Genomic DNA, 24,612 nt, shown 5'->3' with positions numbered 1-24,612 from the left:
ACTTATAGTGAGTAAACTTGCTATTGCTGTTGAATTGGATTAACTTCATTTCATTTATTATTTTATATAGAAAATAAGATGCACTGACAAAACTGTGAACGCTGGACAGAGTCCGGCAAAAATTTCTCTCATCTTTTTTCATACAATTTAACACTCCAGTCACTGCTGGGTAGTCAAAAGAAGTCTATAAGCTTTTACTGGCCCAGCCTCAAATCATTCATTAACCTACAACATCAACATCTTAGTGGACTGCCATAAAGGATATTAAAATGTACAAACAAAACATATAGGTTTAATACTACATTTCCATATGAACACTGTATACTGTTACTGTTTGTATTTCTTCCATTCTAGTATTTGTTTAATCCGTAACACCTTGAAACCATTAATAGAACAGCTGAAAGAAATGTAATTGAGGCATGGTACTGGCGTGTTAGAGAAGCATCATTACATTAAATACATCTAATGTGGTTACACAGTCACAGGGGCTTCCATTCAACCTCAAAGCTGCACAATAGGATCACACTCTTGATGACATGGTAACACTGACACATTGAGTGCCGTTCCCAAGAGAAGATTAAAAGCACTTGCAGGCCACAGAGGGAATTTTTCAGAGATGTAAACCAATCACCCACCACTTTTCATCTCAAGCCTTAATAATAATGGCCACCACATCTATTATAACAGCAATGCAATGCAGATGAAAGGGGCATACACTGTAGATCAAAGGACTGATCTTTAGTAAGACATGCAAGTGTTTATGTAGGAAGCAGGTTTTGTTGCTTAAGCTAGATTTGTTACTGATTTGATGGCCGTCTGGCTATATTTAGCTGCTACCACACACTGCTGACACTCGTTACCACCAAAAGTACATGACTGTGTGTTGTCAGGCCCTATTTACTGTACTAGACTAGGGAAATCACAATTGAGTATCTGCATTTCCTCTTTAAGCAGTGCATGTTGCTTATTCATCTTTCCCTTGTGTTAGTTGTATGATTTGTTACAATAAAAACTAAATCAGAAATCCCTCCTAAAAGGTAGTGCATTTTCTCCAACAGCCGTATAGCTCAGACAACAATTAAGATGTGTTAAAATGTTAATCATCATTTTTTTTTTTTCGTTTTATGTTTATTTTCATGGCTCTGTTGTTTAAGTTATATTGATAAGCATTTTTTTTTTGGTTTCGCCCGTGTGGGCATGGAGGGAGGGGGAAGTGTAGTGAGTGTACTGTGATATTACAATATAAATGAAATGGCATCGATTACTGTACACTATAATGAAATAAAAAGACTTGTATAAAAATAAAAAAAATGTTAATCATCTGGTTTCTTTTATTGGTCTAGAAACTGATGCAGATTCTTTTTTTTCTTATCAGGTATCAGCAACGGAGTGTCGTCAAATTGGCTAAATGCATAACGTCAACATCAGCGACAGACATCACTGCCCTGTCTGCTATCAATGATTTCCTCTCTTGTATCCTTTTGTCTTGGTATTATTGTTTTTGCAGCAGGAAGTATTCTATACAGTAGACTGCACTGATGCTGTGGAGAGCAAAGTGAACAAGTGTTGCCTCAGGGCAAACACTGCAGACTGTACCTGTAAATAATTTAGGTGTCTTAAATTGTTAAGGAATGTCTGCGTTCCTGCCCCTTTTTAGGTTTTTACGATGCATTTACTTTACAATAAATCCACTGGTGTGAGCTGCGTCAGGATACGTGGGATCCTGTCTGTAGTTATTTTGCACCACCATGTTTGGGAGTGGAAAATGGGTATACAGTGATTACAGTAAAAACTATTATAAATGGGATATTTTAAGTCTGGATTTACCATATCAATTAGGGATTTATTGGTTTATCATTAAAAACACACAATTAAGTTAAACAGAAATCTGTGTCTTTGTTGCCTACAGCACACCTATAGTATGTAAACAAATAATATCATACATTTTCTTAAAAGCTGTCTCAGACATTGTTCTAGCTTGTGGTTCTGATCGATCCATCCAGGTATTTGACATGAACAGGGGTTGTGTTGCCGCAGCGATCCCTGATGCTCACAGCAGATCCATCCACTGCATTACACAGAACAAGGTGAGTCCATTTAAATCTTACTTTCAAAAAACGGACTGTCAAATCCTTTTTAAGAGTCCTATCTTCTACAAAATATGTTATCTTTATTATATGTATTATAATACGATGTAACGTCGATAATGTCAACATGTGTGAAGTACCTACGCATAGATTCTTCATTCATAAGAAACTGGTAAGTATACTAGATATCAAAACTGGAAACCATTGAAGAAGTTTTACCCATATCCTGACTATTGTGAAAAATAACAGGTAAAAACACAACAGTCTGCAACTTCTGCTTTTCCCTCTTCAATAGGCAATAACAATGAGTGTGATTCATTCAAATAAAGTTTGCCTTAAACCACAGACATTGTTTTTCAGAAAATGGCATATTTCTTTACAATTATATTTGTCATTGAAAGGGAACCGTTTTTGGCATTCAAAAACTCACCCATAAACGTGTTTTGTGTAGTTCCACTAAAACTTACAAAAATCTTTGAACCTTTGTGAATGGAGTCAAAAACATAACCGACAGACTGAGTGACGTTCAGACCTGACCCATACTGCAGAGATTTAGCTTGGCTTGGCATCAATTGTAAGTATGAGCTCCATCTTCCATTTAACTCTTGAAGGGGGCTACTATTTGGCAGAGGCTGTAGTCTTACATAAGCCTTCTAGGAGCGTTGTGAGAGTTACATAAGGCACAAATCATCTTTGAGCAAACAGAAGTGTTAGTTTGTGGTGTGACTGAAGAAGGTCATGGTTAAAAAACAGTTTCCATGACAGGCAGACTGGACGTGCCATCATCAGTATCATTCATCTTGCTGAGAGTTTGAATGTAATTCCCTGGTGCATCAGGATTCAGCAGGAGATGGCAGGCCTTGGAGTAACGCTGTTCCATGATGCACTTTGGGTTTTTGTGGCCTTACTCACTCATCACTGTCTTGGAACAATGTGGTCCCAATTTGCTGGTATCTAACAAGTAGACAGCTTGGGCCTGTATCCATATCCATTATAGTGCTATGAAGAATTTAATACTGCGTCATCACTCAAAATGAAACTATAAATATCAGTTATGAATTCTGGGTCTTTTTTACATTTCTGTGCAGATATGTAACCTTTTTTACAGTGGAAAGAAGGTCCTGGTTTGCCTGTTTTTCTAATTAAAAAAAAGACATTACTTCTCATCATAATAAATGCGTAAATCATTCAGCTGCTAATATAACTTGTCTTAACCCTCCTATTGTCTTCGTTTCCCCCCCCCTTACTTTGGTGTTCGCGGTCAAATTTGACCGGTCCTGTTTTAACTGCTATTACATTAACACAAAAACCATTAATCATCACCAAATTTCATTTAAAACCCTTTCAAACTGTACATATTGTATCAGACTTCTGGTATACATGAAGAACTTCAGTAAATATACAAAGAATAGACACTGAACATATATTGCGTGTGCCAGGTGTGATCCATGTGGGGGGGGTGGGCACATAAGAGCGGGAAATGTGTCAAATTGTTCTGTGTGTTTGTGAGTGCCAGGTGTGATTCACAGGGGGGGATTGGGCACATAAGGGGTGGGGGACACATCTAGAGTATGTGTGTGTTTGTGTGTGTGTTTTATCTGATCCGGATGGTTACTAATTCCTTTTCTTTATGGCGGTCATTTTTGACCGGGAACACCATGGGTGTTACAAAGTTGACTAAATCATCCAAAATTCAATGAAAGTGGTGATCAGCCATTTTAAATGTTCAAATGTCTACTGTGAAGGATATCATAAAGTCTTAATGCAATTGAATGTAAACAAAAAAGTTATGATTGATGAAAGTAGTAAATCGGTCAGATTTGACCCGAAGACAACAGGAGGTACATAAAGGTGTGTATTTGTGCTAGCTTGGGCCTGTATCCACATCCATNGTAGAGCTGTTGAGGGCCGGACCATTAACCATTATCTGAAGTCTGCTGCTACCTGTGTCATGGAACACGATGATGTCATAACTCCAACTGACATGCTCAGAGCAGCAGACTTCAGATAATGGTTAATGGTCCGGCCCTCAACAGCTCTACGTCAATTATGGGGTGTCATCATATGCCGTTTCCATGGAAATGCATCCCTCGCCATAAAACACGATGTTGTTGTGATACCCGGCACTGTTGATACCTATGCAAATGGACTAAAACAGCACCAGACTTCTGATAATGGTTAATTGTCCGGCCCTAAACAGCTCTACGCCAAATCTGAGATTTCACCATAGGCTGTTTCCATGGAAACACATCCCTCGCCAAAACACTGAAAAAATGAAAATGGTCAAAACACCACCAGACTTCAGATGACAGTTAATGGTCCAGCCCTCAACATGTCTATGTGCTATTAGTGAGTTTTCCTCAAAAGCTGTTGCCATGGCAACGCATCCCTCGCCGTAAAACACGATATTGCTACTGTATAACTCCTATGAAAATGGTCAAAAAGTGCTCAAACTTCACGTGCGCTAACAGTCCAGCCGTGAAGACATCTACGTGACAGTTTTGAAATTTCTTCAAATGCCATTGCCATAGCAGCACAATGCTCGCTATGAAACACGGTTTTCTCATAACTTCAGTGAAAATGCTCCAAACGGCCCAAAACTTCACAGGTTTGCTAACGATGCAGCCATCAAAACATCTAAGCGTATTATGGGGTGTCATCAAATACCGTTGCCATGAAGACAGATCATTCCTCATCAAGGGTGTTCAATAGTTTCCAGTTCAAATATTCTGATGCTTTTCCAAGCTTTTTTACTTTATTTTCTTCTCTTATCCCACATTCCCCCAGTGTTCATTTATCATTTCAATCTAAATTCTTCCCTTTCTTCTTACACATTACATTTCAGAATAGCAATTCAGCGTCAGCTTTTCAGCATAAAGCATTCCCACTAGCAATCTCTTCAGGAACTGCATTCTCTAGTTGTATTTGCTGTTCAGATGCTAAATACTGGAAGTATCTGAACTACAAATCAGGTTTGTCTACAAACTTGGCCCAGGCAACTAGAAAACACATCCCTAGTATTGCAAATGGAAGCTAACAAACATGTGTTTCTCTGTCATGTGTGCAGTTTAGAACAAGAGGAAGAGGGTCATCATACATACAGCATGACACTGATGTAGTGGCAGTCAATAACAGGTGTTTCCTAACCCTGTGCTGCCAAGCCCTTCTGAATGAGTTTGGTTGAAGGGGGGAACAAAGTGGCAACCACTTCTACTGGACTCAGCGCTGCATGTGCTCATGTGCTCATGTGCCCTCTGTTACTTCTCAGGAGATTGCAAGAACTACAAATTGTTGAATCAGTGGATTGTATGGAAAGTTACAAATATGAACATTAGTATTATCAGCATTTTTGTTTGCATATGTTTTCTATATATTCACAATATAGGCTACTAAACATTGGCAAGTTCCACATTGGACTTCTTCTTTTTTTAATTGTAATTTTAGGTTTATTTATAAATGAATTTGATTTTCAAGTCATTAAACAATACTGAAATGTTAAAAGTATGCTATTCCATGAATAAGCCTGTTAATATAGGTGCATAAGCCTGCTTCAATCACAATTTTGCAAAAATAATATATAAAAAGAATAGAGTTGCAGCCATTGCCTGCCTAACTCTGGGGTGTCTACATTTACTTTGGTTTGTCACTATTTAAAAATAAACGTATTATCAAAACAAAAAAATGCATTTAAGTTGAATATGTAAAAAAATGCAAAAATGTACTAAACTCATAACTATTTGTGGAGGTCATGGACCTCATTGGAGCAGAAGTCCAATCAGAAACCTCATCATTTACCTAGTAATACTGCTAAACTGTCTTGTTTAATTCATAAATATAATAATAATAAAAATGTCCTACATGAGCTTATAACTGTCTTAATACGGCATACGAACAGCAAATAAATGCTACTGCAGTGGCTGTAGGAAATACACCAGAGGACACTAGGTCTTAAGTGGATTTCATGTCATCCTGTTTGAGTGGCTAAAGGATAAGCAGTTATAAAAAGCATGAATGGAGAGGGGAATGCTGGGAAGTGTAGTTCTTAGCAGTAGCTAGCGGATATGACGGGTGTGTTATGTAGCTTGTAGCCGGGTGTCGTCTGCCCTCTGCTTTGCCGTAGTTGGATGAATCAGTCGACGTTCACAGTCCTTGGGTTATGACTGTGCTTTTGTAGTAGAGAGCTAACTTTAGCTATACCGTTAGCTGGTTGTCAGGTTTTAGGATTACGTTGACCGAAAAAGAGGAATTCGGGTGCCAACGCATTATTTGGACTAACTCGTGACTTTCGTTGGCCTTAATATTTTTTTAAATATGACGTTGTTAATGTTGTTGTTAATAAGGAAGCTAACTTAACTTTAGCTAGATGACTAGCTAGTGTGTCATCAACTTGTGAATCTCACAACTTATTCACTCCATAACAATCCTAACGATTCACTGTTAAGAGGTAGCTAGCAGAGAAATTGGTAGCCGTCGTATTAGCCAAGTAGCATTAAAAACGTGCACGGAGAAGCCGAAGGAACTTAGACACAGTAAAATTCGCTAGCATAGTGAAGCTAGCTGGTTGGAATTTGTGATATGAAAAAGGCACAGTCTGACACATTGGGGTTTGTTCCTCAAAAGGACATCGTATACAACAAACTTCTGCCCTATGCAGAAAAGCTAGATGATGAATCAAATGATATTTTGAGTAAAATAAAAGGAAACTTGTGCCGAGCTGTACAGCTCAGAGAGATATGGCCCGGTGTGCTGTTTTGGACAAGGAAACTCTCCACGTAAGTAGCAGTACAGTAGCTAATGTTCATCTTTGGTACCCTCACTTAAATGTTGTATTTGTAACACATTTAAAAAAACTTCTGATCTTGAGCCTGATAACATATTGTGCAACATATCTCTCTGTACATGTGTATTTGACATTGAACATATAAGTGTTGCTTGCCTAACAGTTTGTTCCTATTGCAACTACATTCTGGTCAAAGTCACGAACATAATGTTTGTTTATGGCTTAACTCTAGATGTTCGATAACGTGTTATGTTGTGCCTTGAAACTAAACTGCCCATTGTTTAAAGAAACGATCTGGGCTTCATAATTAGTGGGAAAAATGTAAAATACACTACCTGACCCAGGCACTATATTGTTGTTTGTTGGGTCTAATCTTCCTGTGATCCTGCACATAGATATACAATACAGACATACAGTACAAGTACATTTCAAACAACTTACACTAAACAGATACAGACAGTGTAGCATAATGTACCTTATTGTTATTAAAGTTGTGCTTGTGTTATGACTGACATTTTTTTTTATTCTTAAGGTCAGGAGACAACTTACAAAATATCTTAGAATCCGATACCTTTATTGGTCCCACAGAGGGGAAATGTAAAATCTCAAATAGAAATAACACGTTCTAATGTTATGGATTCATTCACTTCCTGTGAAGTTGCTTCAAACAACACACATGTTTTGATATTCAGTGTGACGTTGAGATCATCATCATCTGTTATTTGTTCACATGCTAAATGCTAAACAGATGAGTCATGGCATACTGTTCATTCTTTTTCATGAAACACAACTTATCCCAACATAGTGTTACTACCTTTTTGAATTGATCTAATAGGTATTTAATAATAAAGATGAAGATAACATATTGTGCATAGTACAGTACATAATTAGACTGTTGTTTAATGTGTTTGGTTGCTGTGCTGTCTTTAATCCTTTTCAGTCCCCAGTGCTGGTGCAATGCTCTGTACAAATGTGAGTCACTGCCGGCTCAGAGACGGAAAGTTTACTGTTGAGTTGACCCAGATTCTGTTCCCTAGTTTTTTAGCGTTTTAACAGTGATGGAAATATGTATTAGTCATTTTTAAAGGTCTCAACATAGCTTATGCCGCTTCAGTTGTGTTTTAAAAACCTGCTCTTGTTTATTCTACTCATGTTTTTACACACAAGGGAACATAAGCACCATACATTAATGTTGTTCATGCTACTCACAGGGGCACTGAAAACGTATGCATGTTCAAACTGGAGCAATTATCCCTAATATGTATCTTTTATTTAGGTATATGAGACTGTATGGGCGGAAGTTCAGCAAAGAAGACCATGTGCTGTTCATCAAGTTGCTCTACGAGCTAGTGACGATCCCCAAACTGGAGATCAGCATGATGCAGGGCCTTGCTCGGCTTCTTATCAACCTCCTCAAGTAAGACTGTGCCCCAACTGTTCTACTCAAAAACGTGTTCACAATGCAAATATGCACTTTAAATACAAAGCAACATGTAATATCTAGGGTTAATGGATTTCTGTGAGAGCTAAGTTAAATGCTAAAAACCCTGCAACCTCACCATTGATATCAATTCTGTGAAAGTGATGCTGTATGATAACCTAGGCTCTTTGTGTTATTCTCATCTATCTGCATGTCTGATTCATCTTGCAGGAAAAGAGAGCTACTGTCCCGGGAGGACCTTGAGTTGAACTGGAGACCGCTGTATGAGCTGTACGACAGGATTCTCTTCTCCAAGACAGAGCATCTGGGTCTCAACTGGTTCCCCAAGTAGGCCCTCAGTTATTCACTGCTGCTGTTGATACTTTGTGTTGCTTCATGCTAAATCAAATAATTGAGGAAATGCAATGGACCTTTTGGCGAGGCTGGTTTGTTCACTGTATTTAAAATGTTCACGGAAGGTGGATGTGTAGGAAACTATAAGTTTATTTGCCACATTTGGACATTAACAAGACCTTTGTTTTAATTACACTTAAGTCATCAATCACGAGCAGGATTTCTAGAATGCGCCCCCCCCCCCCCAATTATCTTTTTAGGCTGTTGATAGTGAAGTAATTATTCAATCCATATATTTTTGAAAAACGTCACAATCATTTTGGCATGCATTCCCATCATGGAAAAACAGAAGATATCAAGTGACAGAATTTCTGGTGTTGGAAAAGCTAATGTTGACGACTTAGACTGATGTCACTGAATATTAAATGTTCTTGGAGGTAAGATTTTTTTTCTCTTGGAACTGATCATTAACAGGGAATACCTCTATTGGCTTGCACTAATCAATACTTACATGACCATTTCCCTGATGTTCTTAGAGTATCACACAAAGGCCCATCCCTTTTTTAAATGCCTTTTTTTTTATATCACATATATTTAATCCATAATCAAAGACTTTGATATTGTATTAATAAGTGTATTAATAACATGGAAGTCTAATCAATGTTTGACATTTAGGGTCACTTTGTTAATTAGGTGCTCTCACAACTCTAAAGTACACACATAATATTGTAATCATTTAGAGACATGGATACTATTATATATATCAAGGGAAATTTGAACATTCTTCTTCGCTTATGGGTTTCAGTAGTTCTACTAAAATCTTATTGTCTTTGCAAGATTGGACCAGTTCTTGGGAAACAAAAGGAACATTTTGTGCGCCACATACCTTTTCATAACTGTACCTTATACAGGGAACACTGTCCACTATGACCCATACACAGTTTTAGAAAGCAGTTCTAAGTAGTTGTCGATTTATTCTATGCAACACCCTTATAAAGTCCCTAAGATGTAGCAGCAAGCAGTGCGAGGTGCTCTTTTATGGTGCTATGGGAACATTGACCCTTTTCTTTAACGCGTCACTGTTACTTTACAGCTGATGAAAGCAGGCTACTTTGGCTCATTTCCAGCTCAACTCTTTCAAAACTCTACTAACGCACACAAAACTGATTCTCTGAAATGGCATAATAAATTGTGATGCAAAGTATGTTCATATTTTTCAGTTATTGGCACTTTGTTGTGTGCTGAATGTGTTCTTTATGCCTTTGTCTCCTTTCACATTCAGTTCTCCAAGGCCTCGTTCATCCTCTAAACACTTAATGATAAAATTGGTTCAGAGGTGGTAAGGAAAATACTTCTCTTTGTGTTTTTACTTTGAATTCATCTTTTGAGGCACTTGTTTTTGTTTTTATTATTTTTGTATACATTGCATGTGAAAACCAAAACTGGACACCCCACATTGTGACAGAATAAAAGTCAAGACTTAAGCAATGTTAACATTTCACTCATATTGGAGACTGTCGCACTGCAGCTAACACATTTTTTTACTCTTCTCCCCCATATCCAAAATGAGACGACAGTGTAGTTTATTTCTATCTATAGCGGGTTATGTGGCAGCAATAAAGTAACAATATAAAAAAAATATTAGGAAGTAAACCGTTTATATGCAACATGAATTGCTCTATATGCTGCTTACCAGTGGGATTAGTATTACTTTTATATGTTTTCGGTTTAGTTTTGTTGTTTTCCCTACTTAGCCATACCTTCAGTACGACGCAGCATTTTCAACACGTTCCTCCTCTCCTGGAATGCTTTAGGGTGAACGAGAGTTCACTTAAACTCGGATACAAAGGTCATATAGTGTAGTCTGGGCTCCTTTCGGCCTCTGAGTGTCTGAGCAACTTGTAATGGGACACTCGGTTTGACTAGCTCTTGCTAATGGATTTGCAGTGCATGAGTTGGTACTTGGTCTGTTGCTGGTGTGTTTCAGGCTTACACTGCTAAACATTTGAGATATAGTCATGCACTTAAATAGTGTCAGCTGCTTGAGTGTCACCTATAATTCAAGTTTTATTAGAATGTTAAATGTAGAGGATGCCATCTACAAGAAGACAGTAAATATTTTGAAAATAAGTGACTAGTTGTTGGAGTGGAATTGGCCGGGCATTTCCAACAAGGCATGGCTTGAGCTTGCATGCAAACAGATCGTTGGGATTGTGGGCTGGGAGCTCAAAAGCTGTAGTTATATCGGTCAGGAGCTTTATGTGACGTTGTGAAGATAATCATGTCAGGAGTTTGTGATGTGCAAGACATTTTATAATTAGTCGTTAATCCAGAACCACCTCTTGAGAAATTGTTCGAGCTGTGATCGAATTGAAATATTTGTGTTATTATGAATGAATATTTAATTGAATTATGAATCCATATATTGGCGCGAGGCCATCCAGGAAGGTCAACAGGAAAAAACGATTGGCACTTTATTATCCGTGAATTGATTACAGTCCGATAATAATGACTTTTTATTAGGATTTTCTCACTTCACACCAGATCCTAGGGTTTCCTCGTTCACTGTACACCACTCAGGCGTTTGAAGAAGTTTCTGTGTGCATGCAATCAAAGTCAAGTTGCATTGGTGTGGAGATAGTTTAACATCACTGTTTCTGGCGGGGTGGATTTGACATGCCATAACATTCCTCTGTCATTCTGTTTTTTACAGCTCTGTGGAAAACGTGCTGAAAACACTTGTGAAAAGCTGCAGACCGTAAGTACATCTCATTTAATGATGTTTCTATAACTGTCTCTTCTATGTGCATTTTGGCTCCTTTTTGGGTATGTGCAGGAAAACATTAGCGGTATATTAGTCTAATATAAGGATAAGGAAGAGTTCAATGTGTTCATAATTCCAAAGCTTTCCTGCCACCAGTAGCTACCTGATTGTTTCCCCTCTAGTAGCGCCCCTGCAGGTATCTTAGGAGCCTCCTAGGACTCGTCCCTCAGTTTGTACTTAGGCAGATAATCCTATCATCTCTAATTCTGTCTTGTGTGAGAGTTTCCTGTCACCGTGAGGAGTTGTGGTCAGCTGCGGTCAGCTGCTGCGACGCTGTTGATCATTGGTGAGGCGTGGGGGGGGAGGGGTAGTAGCAATGGTTGGAAGTGACCATTTTTTTACAAGGCCTCGCATGGATGAAACCGCACGGAGTCTATGTGACCTGACGTGCTCAAGCACATAATAATATGTCGGGTGTATGATTTGTTATGTCACGTTTTTGGACTGATTGTGAACATTGAAAATCCAGTCACTGCTTGTTTATAACGTGAAGACCATTGTTTTTTATTGGGTTGAAGCTATCACCTAAGTCCTTATTCTTGTTACTTTATACAAATGTAGTTTAGGGTTCTCTTTTAATAGTAAAATCCAGTCATCATAGATTAATCTGATGTGTGTGATGTTTTTGTAGCACTCCTCAAAATGCTCTGCTTGTTGGGATTGTTGTCTATATTCATAATCTGGTGAATCTAATTGCTATTCTCTCTCTGTTTATACAGATACTTTCCGGAGTCTGCTTCTCAGGAGATGCTGGATGAATGGAGACCACTCCTCTGTCCCTTTGATGTCACAATGCTAAAAGCCATCAGCTACTTTGAACTCTTTCTACCCACGACTCTGCCTCCAGAGCTGCACTGCAAGGGGTTCAAGTAAGAAACCTCTCATTGTTTCCGACATGTGAAGATCCAAGATTTCTCCGTCTAAAAAGGTCTTATAGCGAGTAGCTTAGCTTTTAAAGTTAGCACTTATCAACTTTTAACAATTTTGCTGGATCCTTTCATTGGCAACCAAACAAAGAAACCTCGTCAATTGAACATCAGCCGTTCCAAACTGTGGAAATGGGTCATAAGATCTTTCCAGGATTTTGACAGTGTTAGTAATCTGCTTCTCAGATCTCAACCCAATAGAACTCCTTTGGGATGAGCAGCAGTTGGCCTCAGGAATGCTGGCCCCATAAGTGGGCTCTCTAAGCATGGAAATGAATTGATAACAATTGTTAGTAGCATCTGGTATGCCTTCAAAAGTGTAGGTGTATCTGGATGACAGGAAAGTACTAGCTTCTACTATATGTTCCGTATCCATAACTTCCTTAACATTTTCTCTGAAGTTTTCTGTAAATAACTATGATTTAGTCAATTTTTATTCATCATTATTTAGTTTTTGGAATATTTATTTCCTATATTTTGTCTAACGTTTATGCCTGGGCAGCCCATAGACACATTTTAGCAGGCACTGACAACATTTCTAAATTATCTTAAATGTAAAGATCATTGTAACTTTACCAAAAGAATACTATCCGTATTATATTCCTGATAATCCTAAACATCCAATACCAAAGTATATAGGTCTTTTAGATTGAAACCTTTTCCGAATTATGAACCCATCAGAAAAGCACTGCCCTAACTTGTTGTACACAAGTGTACGTATAGTACCTCCTGACTATGGTGTGTATTTCATTGCCAATGCTGCTTGTCAGAGAAACAAACTATCACGTTTCCTTGAGGATCTTTTCTTGGTCACCGATTGGAAATGACTTGCATCATGCTTCAGTTTCAACAGAGTGGCTGTTATGATCCTTTTGACAACATGGGTTTGTGTTACTTATAAGTAAAAACCTGAACTTCTAACCTGTTATGCCAAATGACGTGTCATGGGATTCATATCAAACATATTAACCCATCAAATAATGTTCTACCAAAACTTATTGTAGACAGGTGTACCTGTTTACCTCGCCAGAGAAGAGTGTTAATAACAAAAACTGCATTGTTAGGCTTTTATATGAAAATGACCAGCCAACCTTCCCCCATCCTTTACTTTCACTGACCTATCTGTTAAATGTCACATGTTCATACATTGTAGGGTTTTCTTCTTCTCTTGTAACCATTTGTTTGTCCGACAGGTTGTGGTTCGATGAGTTCATAGCTTTATGGTTGTCTGTGCAAAATCTTCCAAGCTGGGAAATGGTGAGTAGATAATTTGTCTGAAAGACATTTGAATGTGTAATAGTCAGTACTTCTATCTTCCCAGTTTAACATGTTTTCCTTCATCTCTGCAGCATCTGGTCAATCTCTTTGCTCGCTTGTCCAATGACAACATCGGCTACATTGATTGGGACCCTTACATCCCGAAGGTTTGTCCCTTTTTCTTTTTATATAATCACCCATTACTCAATGTAGTACTTGTTTGTTTTAGAATTTGAATGTGTTGTCTGACCTTTATGATTTGGGAACATGGTGTGTATTTCACATGTGCTTGTGACATAAGCAACCTATCAAGTGTCCGTGTTGCTTACTGAAGGGAAGTGACTTGCATCATGCCTGTTTCGACTGAGGGATTGTTTTGATGCATGAATTTTGACATCACTAGTACGAGTTATTTATCTCATGACCTGTTAATTCCAAATATATGTTAAGGACTTTTTTTTCCAAGAAAAATAATTATTAGACCCTTATTGCTTTTGCTTTTCACATTTCAGATTTTCACAAGAATCTTGAGGAGTTTGAATCTCCCTGTGGGCACGAGTCAGATGATGGTAGCACGATATGTCACCAATGCCTACGAAATCGGCCATGTGGTGCTTTGGGTCTCATCGCTCCTGGTTAGTTTGCTGTTCAGAAATGATGTGTTTGTTAAGAAAGTCACTGTTAATGTAAAGTGTATTGCTAGATTGACCCTTACTGTGTTCATTTCAGGGAGGACCCAGCAAGCAGGCTCAGGAACAGCTCAGTGGCCTTTTCAACAGTATTACATCCTTCTTCCACCCGTCAAACCATGGCCGCTGGTTGGTGAGTCACTTCACACTTCTTTTGGACGACTGTGGAATTATAAACAACAAGGGATGTTGACTGTTTCACAGCTGTGTTGTTGGGCATAGGCCTGTCACGATAATTAATTTTGTTGGACGATACATTTTTCTGGAAATTATTGCGATAAACGATAATATTGTCGGCACCGTTTTAAGACCATTTTAGACATAATGATAATATATTATAATAATTCAAGTACATCCTTTCAAACATAACTTTTTATTGAACATTCAACATTGCAANGTTGAGTTCAATAATTTGTACGGCCCTCGAAGGATGTTGTAAAAATTGAAATGGCCCTTGAGAGGAAAAAGCTTCCCCACCCCTGGTTTAAGGGGTAAATGCCTGCCTGTTTGTTTTTAATATCTTCCATGTGTAATCCTGTTTGCAATTCCTTACTGTTGAGTAAAGTAACCTGACTTGATGAAACTGTTTGACTTTATGTAATTTAAATACTAAAAGCATACGGTAACTATGAAATGAATTCAGCTAAAAAAGGACCGCTTATTTGTTAAAAAACTCTAAATTAAGGGTTGTTTTTGGTTTAATTTCAAAGACTTCTTTAGCCCTGTGGTAACTGTCCTTATCCGACGCAGTGTATCCCTTTTTCAGCCTAAAACCAGGGATCAGTCTGATTTATCATATTGTCAACCCCTGAACCCGACACATTTGGTGCACATGTTCCAATAAATGGCTGTATATTGTATCTATTAACCCTAGAACACTAACATCAGTGATTTTCAACCATGTGATTGGGTTCATATGAGCTTCGGGGGTCCTTGGGTAGCTTGAGGCTGCTCACTGACGTCTCGAGCAGTGGTTCCCAACTGGTGGGTACCCATTTCGAGTGGGTGCGAGTTTTTTCTTGAAAAAAGTTAAATCTTTATTTTGAAGGCCCGATTTTCTAACTACGCATGCAGTAGCCGTTTGACTGGAAATGCCGGAGACCATAAACTTTTTTAAAACTTCTGTCACGTAGTGATCATCTTCTCAATAAAACATCTTTGCTGATGTTTTTCCGAGTCTTCTGGCCAATCAGAATCAAGATTGTTGCCGGAAGTCCCCACGGAGAATAACTTTGAGGTAGAACTACTCTTTATACATCCATGTGTACAACTTCAGATAAAAATGAACACATAATGAAATATGACCCCCGGTTTGATGATTGACAGGTCACAGAACAATGGGGGCTATCTACCCTTACCCACAATTTAAAGTAATTCACACAGACTATCTCCTCTTTGCTCTTCTCTCTGTGAGGAGCAGCAAGCTGTCAGAACAAAGTAAAAATCAAAAAATGGCATCAAATATTATTAATATGTCGGGTAGTAATAGGTTTATTTATTTTCTTCTCAGAGTGTACCAGAATGCGTAGTTTATATGTTAGTATTTCTAAAAACCTCCTAGGGGAGAATCTCCCCAGACCCCGCTGCTGGGGATGGGTTTTCAGCATGTGGGCCTTTTTAATGTTATACAGTTCAGCTTTGATTCCATCATCTCATTAAACCTTTTTTTAAAAGCATTCTTTAGTTCTGTGAAGGGATATAAGGGATATATGCACTGTACTTGACTCTTATTAATATTGTATGCTAAAAAAGCGTATATATATATATATATATATATTACAGCACGATTTTTTGTTGAATAGATTTGAGTGGTTAGAATTTTGGGTCGCGATTTATTGACAAAGGAAAGAGTGGGTCCCGAGGCCTGACCAGTTGAGAACCACTGGTCCAGAGGGTAGGCGTGTTGCCCTGCTCCCATCCCTGTTTTTTTCAACATGCACGTGTTTGGGTTATTTTCACCCGATGTTAGTGATTGAGCGTAAAATATTTTTCTGGTGGATTTTACATGCAGGGAGACAGTGCCTTCACCGGACACGGCTCACATGTCCCAGGAACGGGAGGACCGAAGAACAAGTTCCCAGCGACTTTATTTATTTATTTTAGGAACTTTTCGTTAGTGATCCCCCAATGATTCCTTTTTTTGTGTTTTATGAGACGTTGTATAGAGGAAAACAGTAGAAGAGTACTTCCATTTGCCATGTATTGGTGTACTTAAATGTATTTTGATGAGGAGTATTTTTTAGTAATGGTGATATTGTTCGTTAGTGTTCTATGGTTAGGAAAATATTTGATGTCCGTCTATGTATGTATAAATATCCTTAGCATATATCAAGAACCTTTCATCAAATCAACTTCACACCAGGCAGGTGCAGGCGGCCGGACAGTTTTCTACAGCAGTGCAAAAACTCTTTTTTAAATGATGACACACTGTGAAGGTTTAAAATACATTAAAACACTGTCCATTATTCATTTAATAAGAAAATTCAGACCTGGTTAGCCTCTGTCCCTCGTAGCCTTTGAGCGTCGCCCACTGGCCATATAATCGCCCGTTGTCGGGTTCAGGGCAAGCTGATAGAGGTTTCCAGGGCAACGCCTCTGTGCAGGCAGTCAGGGCGTCAGGGAGAGAGCTGCCTTGCATCATGGGTAAGGGAACCGCACCGTAAGCAGCCACCACCTAGGATTCATATTAGACCCGTCATTAAAAGCTGAGAGCATGATCATCCCAAACAGATTGGAGGGATGATGCAGCAGCAGTTTCTCACCTTCCTGCCAGAGACGGCCAGGGAGTCGGCCATCTGCCACATGGGGACGCTGTCTCTGTGCAGCCTGTAGGGCAGGGTGAGGGCATCGAGGGCCAGGGCCAGCACGGAGGAGGAGTGGTACCACAGGGAGGGCTGAGAGAGGGGAGGGACAGCACAGATAGTTCCTTATATATATTTTATGATATTACATTACCTAAGCATACACTGCAGCCGTGTTAGACCTACACAAAATAATATTGATGACCCATAACTGCTGTCTGTTGGGCAGAGGGAAATTTACATTAGAATATAAATTAATTAATATATAACGGTTGAAAATGAGCTGCTGCTGGGCCACAGTGAGGAAAAACATTTAGACTATTGTTTTCTAACCCACTCTCGTGTGGAAGAAATGTTCATGTTCAGATGACTGACTGCAAATCTCTTGGCCATGATAGACTCTCAAAAAAAGTACTGTTTTTGTCTTTATAATTATGGTGTGAACTCCACCATCTAGTTGAATTACAATGATTCCTAAAATATGAAATCTACAAATATTAAGCCTTTCCATATCCTTACTCAAATCTAAATCTCAAATCTTAAAGAATTTTATTTGAATAAAGTTGAATTAGTCTTCAAACTTGGCATTGCCCAAGTTAAACATTATAAAATGAAACAAGAAAAAGTAAATATACACATATCAACAGTAGAAAAATATATAGGCTAAGCAGAGGATACTATTAAAGTTATAGATTTATAAATATTCTTATCATTTTGGTCGGGATCGCCCTTAACAATTTCCTATCATATCTAAATTAAAAATCTTAAAGAAATTAAACCGTATTATGAGTGTTAACATTCACGTTTAGTGTTAGTTAAGACAGACAGTTTGACACATATTGTTTGTTTCATTCATGTATTTAATGTAATTTTGAGTAAGATAAATGTCAAGAAAGAATTGTCAAAATAAGGCATTGAAATGGTATTAAAAAAGATCAAATAGAACTTAGTAAATCATTATAAATATCCCTTAAAAACTCTTTAAAATGATAAGTACATTTGCAAAGAGCACAGATAAAACATGGTAAATTAAATCAAAAACTCACATCATAGTTTAGGTAGGGGAACGCAGAGGGAGCAGAGGGCCGTCTGCCCAGCCCCCCCCTCAGAGTGAGGGGGCAGAAGAAGGAGCTGTTGCTGGCCATGCTCACCGTCCCTAAGGTGCAGTTGAGCTGGTGGTACAGCTCCCTCATGGGGGTCTGGGGGGTCTGGGGGGGGGGGACAAAGTGAGTACAGAAGCACATCTACAAAACGTCTGCATTTTAAATATCCCTCTGGAGGAGGTGACTCACTGAATCCGGGTGACTGACAGGCGCTAACCCCCAGGTCAGGATGCCCCTCCCACCATAGGAGTCCTGTAGCATCTCTGTGACCTTTGACCCCAGGCCTGCAAAGCCATTCGCCAGGTCACACAACACCTGGAAACCCTGAGAGGAAATGCAGAGAGACCAGGAGTTAATGACAGCTTAAACCGAGATTTACTGAAAATGGTTTATCTCATGAATTATGAAAACCTCAGTCAGGATGTTTGTACCAAGGGTTTTTATTGCTCTTGGGGCTTGAAAAACAAGATTTGAACTTTATTTTTTTTTAATCTATTTTTTTCAAATAGATTTGTTTATGTCCTCTCAGGTGGACAGTATGCGTTCAGGGTTTGAACTGAAGAGATGTACATTTAGAAAAAAGGATAAATAAAGATGTGCAAACTTAAAATTACATTATAATAACATAAGTATATTGATTTACGGCCCAAAAAGATATTGCAAATNGTAACACGAGCAATTTGTCTAAACATTTAGCAAAAGTGCACCACATTCAGGGGGTTACCGAGCTGCTAGAAAGACAGTCGAACCTGGTGCATTCCTCCGTCTGAATGTGGTGCACTTTTGCTAAATGTTTAGACAAATTGCTCGTGTTACCGCCCTTATATGATAAACTGTTATTGCACTTTTGGTAACGAGCATTGTCCACATCGAGACGGCTAAAGTTTAACCACACCTCGGAGCGCGTTCTCTCCGCCATCTCCTGCGTGTGTGTGTAAACTGCCCCGCCCCCTCGCAAGCAGGCGGGGGAGAGATCTCTCGTCTGAATTGGGAAGATCGAAAATACATTATAGACGCATTTTGTAGTCATATTGCATATTAGAAACGGAGTTGGCGACACTAAGACTGCGATATAATGTTTATGTAGCAATAATACATATGACATATGTTTTAAATGTCTCCTGTACCCATACAAAAGAGCGATAACTTTGGAGTTTAACAGGGTGTAGAACACATGTGATGACGTCACCAACGAATCGACGACTGAATTAGTTGCCAACTAATTTGGTAATCGATTTTAATCGATTAAGTCGATTAGTTGTTGCACCCCTACTCCCAACTGGAAAAACGGAATGGGGTGGTTGTGTTTTAGGTGTAGTTTAAAATGCGTGGTATTGCCTGCTTTTGTCGCTACCTTTTTTAAACCAATGCGACACACCGCCCGGCTCATTCAAGTCCGTAGGTTCGCCTCGTTGATTTGGTTTGAATCCAAAATACTGCCACACCGGAGAATCGAGATGTGTAGTTAGGTTTTGTAACCAATTCCATTTCACTTTAAATTCCCCGCGAGTAAGTCACACGTTGTCTCCCGCTTGTCGCTATATTATTAATTTGACTGCTGCACGTGCACGCGGAGTGTCCTGACCTGGCTGTGTGTCAGCCCCGCCCCTCACAGCGCCCCTGGCAGCCACAGCGCTCCAGGCTAAAATGCTGGTCACATCTTTATGTAAACGGCAATTTATCGAGCTCAGAAAAGTTATCGAGTCCATTTTTACTTATCGTACGATAAGTCAATTTATCGATTATCGCGACAGGCCTAGTTGGGCATCAGGTCAAAACATTGACAATTCTGCATGAATAACTTGTTAGTGACTCTGTGGGGTCAGCAGATCGTGTACTTCTCTGTGATAAATACAAAAAATATAGCAGAAGCGTACATCGAAAATAAAAAAATATAAGAAGAGAATAATGATAAACAACCTACATGTGCATGACTGCTACCAGGGAGTTTAAATCATTCACTTGGCTGAAGTTAACACAGCATACCAAAGCGCTCAGTGGCAACACAATCAAGTTTCCTGATTCTCTGTATCAACTTCTGAAATAACTTGCAAGTGAGAGGCCTACAATGCTATTAAAGGTCACCGGGAGCAGGGCCAAATGCCTCTCTGTTATGACGATCCACCGATACGAGATTCGAAGCACCACCGTGTCCTCATACATAAACCTTTATTTTTGGCAGGGGCCTGTGTTTGTCCATATATTTGGCTGTTGCTTGGAAACACGTGAGAGGGTCATTCACTTAGTTGATTGCACAACTGTCTACATGAAATGAAACCACAGCTAAGAGGAAAAAGTACTTCAGGTTGTATCGTTCAGAGAATTAGCTTAGCTATTGGCTAAAGGAAAAGTGGCTGTTATAACTTCATCTAGCTAATGGTTTCATCAAAAGTGACTTTCAATGAAAATTGCAATAAATACAAACTCAGAACAGCAACAATCATACCACAACTACAGTAGCTCTCAGTAAGACAAACCAATCGTTGCATACAGAAATTAGAGATGAAAAGATGATTTTGTATTGGCCAGGGCGAAGTTAAAACAGATAAGTGTTTATTCTCACTCTTTTGTCTCTGTGTAACAAAGTGATATTATATTTTGCCGAATGAATTTCCATTCATACTCAAGTGATTTGACTGTACTAAAATGATTCTATAATTGTCCATTCAATAGTACTATCTTATCTTATGCATACAGCACACATAGATAATATATCCAGTGTCTCATTTTGTCAACACACCATCCAATTCTCCATGTGTCCACTACAAGGATGTCCACTTTCCACCTGTGTGTTAGCCTCACTGCTTTCTCATGTATTTCTCTATCCCTCCCTCTGTCCTCATGAACAGATGAAACTCATGAGGCTGCTCCAGCGTCTCCCAGCCAGCGTGGTGCGGCGGCTGCACAGAGAGCGCTACAGGAAGCCCACATGGCTGACACCAGTCCCAGACAGCCACAAGCTCACAGAGGAGGATATCACAGCCTTTGTGGAGAGCATGATGCAGCCGGTGCTGCTGGCCATGTTCAGCAAGACGGGCAGCATGGATGCAGCCCAGGCCCTGCAGAACCTCGCTCTGATGAGGCCTGAGCTGGTTATCCCCCCCGTGCTTGAGAGGTAAGTCTTTTATGAAAACGACAGACTTTCAATGATCCATCTTTGACCCAAGTTCTGCCTCTTCAGAATCTAGAGCGCGGTTTCCCGCTTTAGATAAAAGACAAGGCTGCTTTTGGAGAGGAACACAAAGGGCTAACTGTTCTCCGTCTCTCCCACAGAACATACCCGGCCCTGGAGACTCTCACAGAGCCCCACCAGCTGACGGCCACTCTGAGCTGCATGATTGGAGTGGCACGGAGCCTAGTGTCAGGTGGGCAGCGCTATCCTGAGGGGCCCACTCACATGCTGCCCCTGCTCATGAGGGCTTTGCCGGGCGTTGACCCAAATGATTTCAGCAAGTGCATGGTGAGCTCCATTGTGATTCACTTCTATCTTCTCAAAGCGCTCCCACTGTGTTTTTGGAGGGTTGTGAACAAGTTATTCCATCTGATACAAACATTCCTCTCCCCACAGATCACATTCCAATTTATTGCTACCTTTGTGACTCTTGTGCCTTTGGTGGACTGTTCGTCCGCCCTACATGAAAGAACTGACTTGACAGAGGTGAATCATAATTATATATCATCTCCTAAATAAAAAAGTTGTTGAATGGTCCTTGGGTTTACCTTGTCATATCTTGTGTATGCCTTTCAGGTGGAAAGGGAGATGTGCTCAGCCTCAGCAGAGTTTGAAGACTTTGTGCTTCTATTCATGGACAGGTAAGAACAGCATCAGCAGCAGTGGCTGTCAGTGACACAGCTGTGATAGGAGAGATTTATTAGGTCTATCCACAATACAAGTACTGTTCATGTGATGGCTCAAACAAGATGTCCAGTCATCTGAATATCATTTAAATATTCTCCACTTTTAATAAAGAATAATTTGATACAGCAAAAGTACTAACATATTAACTTAAAAGAAACACTGCTTCTGACTCGAGAAAAGAACCGTCTTATACCAGAGTAGATTTTTATACCGAGTGAAATAGTATCCAAACATTTTAACTTTAAAATTTAACTCTTTTCTGTCATTCGCACAGATGCTTTGCCCTGATAGACAGCAGCACTCTGGAACAAACCCGTGAGGAAACAGAAACAGAGAAGATGACTCATTTGGAGAGTCTGGTAGAGCTCGGCCTGTCTTCCACCTTCAGCACCATCCTCACCCAGTGCTCCTTGGACATCTTCAAGGTGAAGAGTCACATCTCATTCATCCTTTTCAGAGCACTATAAATTAGGGCTGTCAGTTGATTAAAATATTTAATCGCGATTAATCGCATGATGTCCATAGTTAATCGCGATTAATCGCATGATGTCCATAGTTAATCGGAAAAATTAATCGCACATTTTTTATATGTTCTAAATGTACCTTAGAGGAATATTTTTCAATACTCTTATCAACATATGAGTGGACAAATATGCCTTATGCAACAATGACAAATATTCTCCTGAATATTCTCAACACAACAACCTGGAACATCTCTCTCTCTTTTCACTCTCTCCCAACCTGTGTACTTCACTGCACTGAGCCGGTTGCTCAAACAGACAAGCCTGTTTAGAGTTGTCGGCGAAATGCCGCTCCTCTGTCTTCATAACAGTCAAAGCATGAGACTGAAGTTCCCACAGGGGTCAAAATAATGCGCTGTGATGTGCAGTCAACACGTTGGATGTGATCCGAATGATCTCACACAGTCCCTCGTCCTCCACAATGTTAATTGTCCTGCAAGCTGTAGATAGGCCTGTCGCGATAATCGATAAATTGACTTATCGTACGATAAATAAAAATGGACTCGATAACTTTTCTGAGCTCGATAAATTGCCGTTTACATAAAGATGTGACCAGCATTTTAGCCTGGAGCGCTGTGGCTGCCAGGTGCGCTGTGAGGGGCGGGGCTGACACACAGCCAGGTCAGGACACTCCGCGTGCACGTGCAGCAGCGTAGCAGCCAAATTAATAATATAGTGACAAGCGGGAGACAACGTGTGACTTACTCGCGGGGAATTTAAAGTGAAATGGAATTGGTTACAAAACCTAACTACACATCTCGATTCTCCGGTGTGGCAGTACTTTGGATTCAAACCAAATCAACGAGGCGAACCTACGGACTTGAATGAGCCGGGCGGTGTGTCGCATTGGTTTAAAAAAGGTAGCGACAAAAGCAGGCAATACCACGCATTTTAAACCACCTAAAACACAACCACCCCATTCCGTCTTCCCAGTTGGGAGCAAACACGGCCGCTGGACATGGAGAGCCCCCGCCCGACAATGCAAACATGTTGGTGTTCCTTGCTCGAAAACTTAGAAAAACAGATTTGGATATGGCCTGTTGAGGCATCTGGGTCTTTGACAGTGGACTGTACACTTGACTGGTGTTTTAAGGAGGTTTTTGCTTGTGAAGATAATGTGTTGCTTCATATTTATTTATTTATTCTATATTAGTATACTATATATTATATTATATGAGAGAGCTCTGTTTTCAGCCTGGACTCTATTTATATTTATTGTTTTTTTGTGGTGATTTAATTAATTTATTATATATTAATTTGTTTATATATAATTATTATAATATTTCACATTTCATTTGCAATGTTGAATGTTCATAAAACGTTAGGTTTTGAAAGGATGTCCTTGGAATTATTTATATATTATCATTATGTCTAAATGGTCTAAACTGGTGCGACAATTATCGTTTATCGGCAATAATTTCCAGAAAAATTTTATCGTCCAACAAACTTAATTATCGTGACAGGCCTAGCTGTAGACACGTCACCCATTTTAGCTATCGCTGTTGAAAGGGCTTGCTGCTGGACGTAGAGCCGCGTGCAGGCGTCTCCGGCACCTTTTCAGCGTGGTCTGCCCGCGAGCGAGCGGCAGGAGCGGGGCCTGTCAGATCAGCTGTGTGCTTGGCTTGCTTGTTTAAAACACTTTTTTTTGTATCCAGTATCTCTCGCTAGATCTCCCACCCATCCACTAAAAACAACGTCAGCCTTTGGGCTCTCAAATACGGGGCGGGCCGAGCACAAATACCACATGCGTTAATCCACGTTAACATTAATTCGAGTGTCGTTAAAAGGAAAATTGCGTATTAACGCGTTAACTTGACAGCCCTACTATAAATATGAACTAATTTTTTCCCTTGTTTAACAGGTTGCTCCTTAAAAGGTGTTCACTTGTGCAACCACCAACATCTTTGAGCACGAGTAGCTGGCAGATGGTGGGCTGACATGTGCAGAGCCGCTTTCCAAGGTATCCACTCGATCTTTCTTCATGGCCCATC

At 39.6% G+C, this 24,612-nt stretch overlaps 4 protein-coding genes across 4 annotated transcripts in view; 3 read left to right on the top strand and 1 right to left on the bottom strand.

Moving 5' to 3' along the window:
* Positions 1–24,612, top strand: part of LOC104963762 (forkhead box protein P1-like) — a 924,791-nt gene that overhangs the window by 235,995 nt on the left and 664,184 nt on the right. The gene's annotated exons all lie outside the window — the stretch shown is intronic.
* The window catches only part of LOC104963749 (mitochondrial import receptor subunit TOM40 homolog), a 666,013-nt gene that overhangs the window by 46,784 nt on the left and 594,617 nt on the right, over positions 1–24,612 (top strand). The gene's annotated exons all lie outside the window — the stretch shown is intronic.
* psme4a (proteasome activator subunit 4a) overlaps positions 6,212–24,612 on the top strand; it is a 30,431-nt gene continuing 12,030 nt past the window's right edge. Inside the window, 16 exon segments of the mRNA XM_010792399.1 lie at positions 6,212–6,859; positions 8,144–8,284; positions 8,519–8,635; positions 11,355–11,399; positions 12,185–12,334; positions 13,585–13,648; positions 13,741–13,815; positions 14,161–14,283; positions 14,378–14,470; positions 21,091–21,356; positions 21,515–21,701; positions 21,810–21,899; positions 21,990–22,054; positions 22,375–22,525; positions 24,483–24,528; positions 24,531–24,581. Of these exon segments, the coding sequence (XP_010790701.1) occupies positions 6,663–6,859; positions 8,144–8,284; positions 8,519–8,635; positions 11,355–11,399; positions 12,185–12,334; positions 13,585–13,648; positions 13,741–13,815; positions 14,161–14,283; positions 14,378–14,470; positions 21,091–21,356; positions 21,515–21,701; positions 21,810–21,899; positions 21,990–22,054; positions 22,375–22,525; positions 24,483–24,528; positions 24,531–24,581 (1,861 nt within the window). The 5' untranslated portion in view covers positions 6,212–6,662.
* On the bottom strand, positions 16,169–18,812 carry LOC104963739 (protein misato homolog 1-like). Its single transcript, XM_010792382.1, has 4 exons — positions 18,431–18,812; positions 18,185–18,337; positions 17,100–17,231; positions 16,169–17,011 (listed from the first exon to the last, which is right to left on the bottom strand). The coding sequence occupies exons 1-4, from the start codon at positions 18,500–18,502 to the stop codon at positions 16,808–16,810; spliced, it is 561 nt and encodes a 186-aa protein (XP_010790684.1). The 5' UTR covers positions 18,503–18,812; the 3' UTR covers positions 16,169–16,807.

Source organism: Notothenia coriiceps, unplaced genomic scaffold, assembly GCF_000735185.1.
Source record: "Notothenia coriiceps isolate Sejong01 unplaced genomic scaffold, NC01 NC01_scaffold00036400, whole genome shotgun sequence".
Taxonomy (NCBI): Eukaryota; Metazoa; Chordata; class Actinopteri; order Perciformes; family Nototheniidae; genus Notothenia; species Notothenia coriiceps.
Note: the sequence above shows the minus strand (reverse complement) of the source record. Positions and strands in the feature narration are given on the sequence as shown.

Bases quoted from the DNA above. Each gene is read 5' to 3' on its own strand.
- LOC104963739 (XM_010792382.1), bottom strand. From the start codon at position 18,502: ATGCTACAGGACTCCTATGGTGGGAGGGGCATCCTGACCTGGGGGTTA. The intron at 18,338-18,430 runs GTGAGTCACCTC...CAGACCCCCCAG, and splicing joins CTGTCAGTCACCCGGATTCA to ACCCCCATGAGGGAGCTGTA. The intron at 17,232-18,184 runs GTGAGTTTTTGA...CCCCTCTCTCAG, and splicing joins TCCCCTACCTAAACTATGAT to CCCTCCCTGTGGTACCACTC.